This window comes from Cucurbita moschata, unplaced genomic scaffold, assembly GCF_002738365.1.
Source record: "Cucurbita moschata cultivar Rifu unplaced genomic scaffold, Cmos_1.0 Cmo_Scf00017, whole genome shotgun sequence".
NCBI lineage: Eukaryota > Viridiplantae > Streptophyta > Magnoliopsida > Cucurbitales > Cucurbitaceae > Cucurbita > Cucurbita moschata.
Window position 1 is genome coordinate 282861 of NW_019268533.1, and position 7279 is coordinate 290139.

The 7279-nt window shown below is 35.2% G+C and overlaps 1 protein-coding gene across 4 annotated transcripts in view; it reads left to right on the forward strand.

Annotated features, from left to right (window-relative positions):
* The window catches only part of LOC111455210 (callose synthase 7-like), a 25138-nt gene that overhangs the window by 8035 nt on the left and 9824 nt on the right, over nucleotides 1–7279 (forward strand). Inside the window, exons 1-20 of one of the 4 annotated variants that reach the window (XM_023096786.1) lie at nucleotides 171–262; nucleotides 380–517; nucleotides 602–678; nucleotides 814–901; nucleotides 1082–1204; nucleotides 1295–1412; nucleotides 1580–1911; nucleotides 2743–2795; nucleotides 3014–3074; nucleotides 4130–4211; nucleotides 4297–4346; nucleotides 4463–4549; nucleotides 4760–4864; nucleotides 5194–5288; nucleotides 5367–5448; nucleotides 5566–5729; nucleotides 5871–5997; nucleotides 6118–6215; nucleotides 6314–6422; nucleotides 6519–6670. In XM_023096786.1, coding sequence (XP_022952554.1) covers nucleotides 260–262; nucleotides 380–517; nucleotides 602–678; nucleotides 814–901; nucleotides 1082–1204; nucleotides 1295–1412; nucleotides 1580–1911; nucleotides 2743–2795; nucleotides 3014–3074; nucleotides 4130–4211; nucleotides 4297–4346; nucleotides 4463–4549; nucleotides 4760–4864; nucleotides 5194–5288; nucleotides 5367–5448; nucleotides 5566–5729; nucleotides 5871–5997; nucleotides 6118–6215; nucleotides 6314–6422; nucleotides 6519–6670 — 2144 coding nt within the window. In that variant the 5' untranslated portion in view covers nucleotides 171–259. Of the gene's footprint in view, nucleotides 1–170; nucleotides 263–379; nucleotides 518–601; nucleotides 679–813; nucleotides 902–1081; nucleotides 1205–1294; nucleotides 1413–1579; nucleotides 1912–2742; nucleotides 2796–3013; nucleotides 3075–4129; nucleotides 4212–4296; nucleotides 4347–4462; nucleotides 4550–4759; nucleotides 4865–5193; nucleotides 5289–5366; nucleotides 5449–5565; nucleotides 5730–5870; nucleotides 5998–6117; nucleotides 6216–6313; nucleotides 6423–6518; nucleotides 6671–7279 lie in introns of those variants that run through there. The other 3 variants (XM_023096782.1, XM_023096785.1, XM_023096784.1) reach the window with 3 other exon arrangements.

Below are 7279 nucleotides of genomic sequence, written 5' to 3' on the forward strand. Positions count from 1 at the left end.
GGGGGGGGGGGGGGGGGGGGGGGGGGGGGGGGGGGGGGGGGGGGGGGGGGGGGGGGGGGGGGGGGGGGGGGGGGGGGGGGGGGGGGGGGGGGGGGGGGGGGGTGCGAGATAGATAGATAGATGACTCATTGCGTGCACTTATTCACCCCAAGAAAGGATGCTGTAAACCAAGTTAGTCCAAAGTGTAACAAATTGATAGCAAGGTTGGGTGGGGAATACAAGTCGATATCTTTGATTAACTTAAAATTATCTTTTGTGAATGGTTGGTAATCACATCTAAACAATTTCCATTTTTCAATTTATATAATCGTCTTTTAAATTCATAACAGATCATTGTTCAAGAATGCTCAATCTTATTCTTGTTTTCTCAATATGCCAGATGGCCAACGTTGTCTATGGGATTCTGTATAGCAATGTCCATCCTGTTAGTGGAGAATCGTTTCAGGAGGCAGAAGCACGTGATGAGGAATCGTTTTTGAGGGAAGTTATCACTCCAATTTACCAAGTTCTTCTGATGGTAATCACAACTTTTATTTGATCAATTTACTTGTTGCCAAGTTTGATAAGATTGCATCTAAGAATTATTTACTTGGCACAAAAGGAAGCTAAGAGAAACAAAGGAGGTAAGGCTAGTCATTCTACCTGGCGGAACTATGATGATCTCAATGAGTATTTTTGGTAAGATTCACTATGAGTAAATTCACATTGAACTTTTGATAATCTTGACTTGAAAATTTATTATAAGATTCACTATAAGTAAATTCACATTGAACTTTTGATAATCTTGACTTGAAAATTTATTTATTGATCTAGGTCTGACAGATGTTTCAACCTTGGATGGCCTATGAACCCAAAATCAGATTTTTTTAGGCATTCAGATTCTATACAACCTGCAAATGTGGTCTCTCTCTCACACACGCTGTTCTTTCTTTGTGCTAGTTGATTTATACATTGTTCTCTTAGTGGCAGATTAATCCAGCTGAAAATGTCTTCATTAATTGTCTTGTCCATGCTTTTCTTATGCTTCGTTTTTGTTTAAACAATTTTAGAACATTCATGTGGAGCTGTATTTGAATTTTAGAATCCTAACCAAGTAGCTGCTGGAAAGAGGAAGCCCAAAACAAATTTTGTTGAAGTCCGTACCTTTTTGAATCTTTATAGAAGCTTTGACAGAATGTGGATATTCTTTATATTGGCATACCAGGTTTTGTCAACCTTTTGGCTTTCATTATATTACTTTTTTCATCATATTTTTTCATGGAACTCATTATCATCTATAACTCCATAATTTCAGGCTATGGTAATAATTGCCTGGAGCCCTGGTGGATCTCTTATTGCAGTTTTTGATGCTGATGTCTTCAAAAGTGTTTTGAGCATTTTTATTACTGCTGCTATTCTTAATTTTTTGAGAGGTATGACTTCAGTCCCGATTACTTTCTGTTTTGTATAATTTTTCAGGACGTGGTACAAAAACTGCGGATTCTTGTGAAGCTTTCTTTTTATGATTGTCAAGTATTAACCTAGCTGACGATTTAAAGTTTTATGGCAATTTTCATCTTGATGTATGCTTTATCTGCAGCTACTCTGGATATAATTCTAAGTTGGATTGCATGGAGGAGCTTGAAATTTACCCAAATACTACGTTATCTTCTAAAGTTTATAGTGGCAGCAGCGTGGGTCGTGGTTCTGCCAATTGCTTATTTTAATACCGTGCAAAATCCCACTGGACTTGTGAAATTTTTCAGTAGTTGGGCTGCGGATTGGCAGAACCAGTCATTTTATAGTTATGCCGTTGCAGTATATTTGATACCAAATATATTGTCTTGCTTACTATTTTTGCTTCCACCTTTGAGAAAAAAGATGGAACGTTCGAATTGGCGAATTATCTCATTTCTAATGTGGTGGGCTCAGGTCAGTATGTTTAACATTCATTACTTCAATTTAATTCATTGTTTGCTGGTTGTTTAGCTGCTTTATATTGGCGAATTATCACATTTCTAATGTGATGGGCTCAAGTCAGTATGTTTAACATTCATTACTTCAATTGAATTCGTTGTTTGCTGGTTGTTTATGTTAGAAATAACGACTCTCCATAATGGTATGATATTGTCCACTTTGAGCATAAGCTCTCATGGCTTTGCTTTAGGCTTTCCCCAAAGGCCTCATACCAATGGAGATGTATTCCTTACTTATAAACTCAATGATCATTCCCTAAATTAGTCAATGTGAGACTCCCTCCCAACAATCCTCAACAATCCTCCCCTTGAATAAAGTAACACTACAGAGCCTCCCCCGAGGCCTATGGAGCCCTCGGGTAGCCTCCCCTTAATCGAGACTCGACTCTTTCTCTGGAGTCCTCGAACAAAGTACACCCTTTGTTCGACACTTGAGTCACTTTTGACTATATTTTTTAGGCTCACAACTTCTTTGTTCGACGTTTGAGGATTTTATTGACATGGCTAAGTTAAAAACATGGCTCTGATACCATGTTAGGAATCACGACTCTCCACAATGGTATGATATTGTCCACTTTGAGCATAAGCTCTCGTGACTTTGCTTTGGGTTTCCCCAAAAGACCTCATACCAATGGAGAATTAGTCAATGTGGGACTCACTTCCAACAATCCTCAACAATTTAGATGCTTTGTATTTTGAGCCTGGCTCTTGGTTTATTTTTCATCTCATGTTAAAGGTCTGGTTCTCTTTATTCTTATATCTGATGTTTGGTTTGGCCATACTGCAGCCTAAACTTTATGTAGGAAGAGGCATGCATGAAGACATGTTCTCATTGCTGAAGTAAGTATACCTTTAATTTATTGCTTTACATCCAATTTATCACAAGGAGTTGAGGGAAGTTCCATCCTGTGGCTTCAATTTTAGGTTTTATTTGTAATTTCTTTGTTGTTTACATAGAATCTTATGCAACAGAGCTTTTTGGTTACGTGAGTGTTCTGCTTTGCTACCTTTTCCCTTTTAAATTATTTGTTTTGTTGACAAAATTTTCTTGGGTTCAGGTATACACTGTTTTGGATTCTGCTGCTAATCAGTAAGCTAGCATTCAGCTACTATGTGGAGGTAGGTCTACTTATCAATCAATAATTTGATTGTAGTATCTTACAGAGATCATAAATGCTATTAATCTAAGTTTATAGATTATCTTTTGCTTTTGTTTTTTAAAGGGAATACTTGTAAAATACCTGTAATCTTATTCATTTTGTGATGTGATATGAAAAGGAGCGAACGTTATGGAGCTTTTTTTTTTTTTTCCCTTTTTCTTTTTTCTTTTCTAGAAAAATAGAAAATGAAATTAAATGGCTAATATATGGTTACTCAACCACCAGGGTATGACCTGACTTAATGGTTAATGGGGTCAATGTAAATAACAAACTCCTTAGAGGGAATGACCTACATTTAATATCTTAGGAGGTTCTTTTTGACAGCCAAATATAGTAGGTCAACCAGTTGTCTTGTGACATTAGTCGAGATGCGTTCAAGCTTACACACACACACACATATACATACATACACAATGCCATTAACTTGATTTCTAGCTTATGGGTTTTCTTCTCGCTCTTCCAAGTAAATTATTACTCATGATGGATAAATCGTTTTAATAAATCTGGTTCCTTGATTGGTTTAGTTATACACTGATGATTGAATTCTTTTCACATTCATCGCAAGCATTTGGGATGGGGCCAGAAAAAACGTTTTTGTTTGTCGTTCATGCGTGTATCTGAAAATAAACTACTCTTCAGCTACAATATGGTCTTTTCAATTATTAAGTTTAATTTTTATTTCATTGTCAAGGCTGAATGTGACTGGAATATATCTCTTGTAGTAGATTCGGGTGATGAGTTGTCTATCAGAAGTTATTCAAGTGGAACAACTAAGATCGATTGTAACAATATTTCTCCAAGTAATAAAGAAGGACGTGAACTACCATTAGTCCTTACCTCTCTATGACCTGTTAGACTGGATACTGAACCGCTTATTTGATACAATAAATTCAGGAACTAAGCATGGCATAACTAAATTTCCTCACTGTCTATACTGTGGAATTATTTTGACCAAGTTTAGGGGAAACATTTATATTGTTGAGAATCTTATGTTTATTATTTGCTTTTGAGTAGATATATCCACTCATTGGTCCTACAAAGTTGATTATGTCAATGCATATTGATAATTATGAATGGCACGAGTTCTTTCCACATGGTAAGGTTTTATTATTCCAAGAAATATTAAATGTCGTATTAAGATGCTGTTGCTGTTACTAATGGTTACTTTGGAATAATTGCAGTGTCAAATAATATTGGGGCTATTATAGCAATATGGGCTCCAGTTGTCCTGGTAAGTGATAACTAGAATTTCATGAATGTACGATGGACCACATTTAAGATAAGTGTTCTGCTATTGCTACACATCATATGACATGTACTAATGTTTTCTTTCTTGCTGTTACGTAGGTTTATTTTATGGATGCACAAATTTGGTATGCAATATTTTCAACAATTTTTGGGGGCATTCATGGGGCCTTCAGCCATCTGGGTGAGGTTAGTGCCAAGTAACTTTCTAACAAGTGAAATTATACTATCGCCAACAGTTTTAAGAATACATAGTAAATAAAAACAATTTTTTGTTTTTGTTTTGGGGGCAGTATTATAAAATTGAACTTCTCTTTTACAGTTACTCGACTGTTCAATTTTGAACTGGTTGAATGGAATTTTTTTATGAGATTATTTTCTAACCTTCGTATTTTTTAGATAAGGACACTTGGCATGTTGCGATCCAGGTTTGAGGCCATTCCTTCAGCCTTTAGTGAACGACTGGTTCCATCATCAGAGAGGAATTCCAAAGGAGAGAACCTGGTAATGTTTGTTTCTGTCATTTATATATCCCTTCGATTATAAACTTCAGATAGTACAGCATGTTATTCTTTTTTCACTAAGTACGGAAGTCCATACCAAATTACAAAAATGATTATATTCATTGTTTTTAACTAATGAAAATAGCATGATTTGGAAGTTGGATAAGGATCAAATAATGTGAAATTTCAAAATGTCTTATTTCAGAATAATTTCTCTTGTTTAGTGCTTTCAAATTCAATCTGGGGAGGCAATAGTTTCAACTTATAATTAACGACTTCTTGTCATTACTTTAATTATTCCTTTTGTTTTATAAAATGTATACTTTATAGTCACAGGAGGAAGTAAGTAAGAATATTACCAACTTCTCTCATGTCTGGAACGAATTCATACTAACAATGCGACAAGAGGACCTGATCAGTAATAGGTAATCACCCAATCAAATTCAATTTATATAAAATTTGGAAGTTCCCATCATTTTCCCGTGACTGATACTTTCATGCAGGGATAGAGATTTACTACTTGTTCCATATTCTTCAAGTGATGTCTCCGTTGTCCAGTGGCCTCCTTTCTTGCTTGCTAGTAAGGTATAAAGGATCATTGAAGACTTGTAAGATAGCTGAAAAGCATGCTTTGTATTTTGTTGTTTTTGAATTGAAGAAAACTAGTTAGGTGACTAAGCTTTTTTTCTTCAATGATGCTAGATTCCAATAGCATTGGATATGGCAAAAGACTTTAAGGGAAAAGAGGATGCTGACTTATTCAGGAAGATCAAAAGTGATGATTATATGTATTCTGCTGTAAGAGAATGCTATGAGACACTCGCAGATATAGTAACTGAACTTTTGAAGGATGAAGAAGACAAGAGGTAGGGGGATCATAATGTTAACGTTTTATTTTTATGTAGTCATGATACAACTTTTCCTGCTAACAGCTTTTAGTAGATAAAAAACACTCCTTCCCCCCTATCCATCCTCAGGATAAATTGATATTTTCTCTTATAAAACAGGATTGTGCGGCAAATTTGCCATGAAGTAGAAAGTAGCATACGGGAGAAAAAATTCTTAAGCAATTTCAAGATGAGTGGCCTTCCTTCACTCAGTGAGAAGCTGGAAAAATTTTTAAAACTTTTAGTGGTATGTGTTTATTGTATTGAAAACAAGATTAGCAACGATGATGGTACCTTTGATAGACCGATGAAATGGACTTGATTGTGTTTATATTTAATCATGTGTTTTTTTTTTTTTTTTTGACAGCGTGATGATGAAAATGAAGTTGGTGAGTCACAGATAATCAATGTTCTCCAGGACATCTTTGAGATTATCACGCAGGATGTCATGGTTAATGGCTCTCAGTAAGTCTTTTTGAAGTATAGTACGTGAAAAACATTGTCTTCCGATGAAACTTGTTTGATATTCTTGTATGTATATAACCGTTTGTTTCCAATGCAAGAATTCTTGGAGCAGAGGTAGATCCTTATGATAACTCTGATGGGAAGCAGGGGCAGAGGTTTGAGAATATTAACATAGAACTTACACACACCAAATCATGGATAGAAAAGGTTCTCTTAGCTATTATCATTTAAGCTTTTTAATGGTATTTTCTTTACATTATCATTTAAAAATGAGGGTTTATCCTATATTGCATTTTTTAACAGGTTGTTAGGCTTTCTTTACTTTTGACTGTCAAGGAATCTGCAATTAATGTGCCTCAAAATTTGGAAGCCCGTCGGCGTATCACATTCTTTGCGAATTCATTATTTATGACCATGCCTAAAGCTCCTAAAGTCCGTGACATGCTATCTTTTAGGTCCGTCATTTTAGATTTTCCTTTCACGCATTTCAATCTCTATTTTGATGAGTAGTTTTTTTTTGTCTTGTGAAAAAAGATATTTTCTGCGATGTGCTAAAATAAATAGGTATGTTCTGTTGGCAATTGATGATGGTCATTTCATTGCAGGTTTTATTTATTTTTCTAAATCTTCTTATGGTGGTAGCTGCTTCTGTATTCATTTTTAGTTTTAAAATAAGGTCACCTACACACACACAAAAATTAAAAAAAAAAGGGAAAAAAGAGAACTTAATAACTTTCTGACGTCATTATTTTCCTGAATGCAATTTTTCTTTGCTATTAAATAAAAGTTGCGTTGTGGCTTTAAAATTTGGAGTACCTCTTGGAGCAAAGAGGTGGTTGGAGCTTTCATAAACGAGGGTTTTTTAATGGGCTGTCTCTCTCTCACTCCTCTTGATCACTGTCTCAACTACTTGATGTTTTTTTATCATAAACATTGATTTTTTTTCTTTTTTTTTCATTTGAGCATTTTACTTACTTTTGTCTATTGAGTTGCAGTATACATTATTGTTTTTCTATTTCACCTCCTGCTTTGGTAACTCAGTTTTTTTTTTTTTTTTTTTTTTT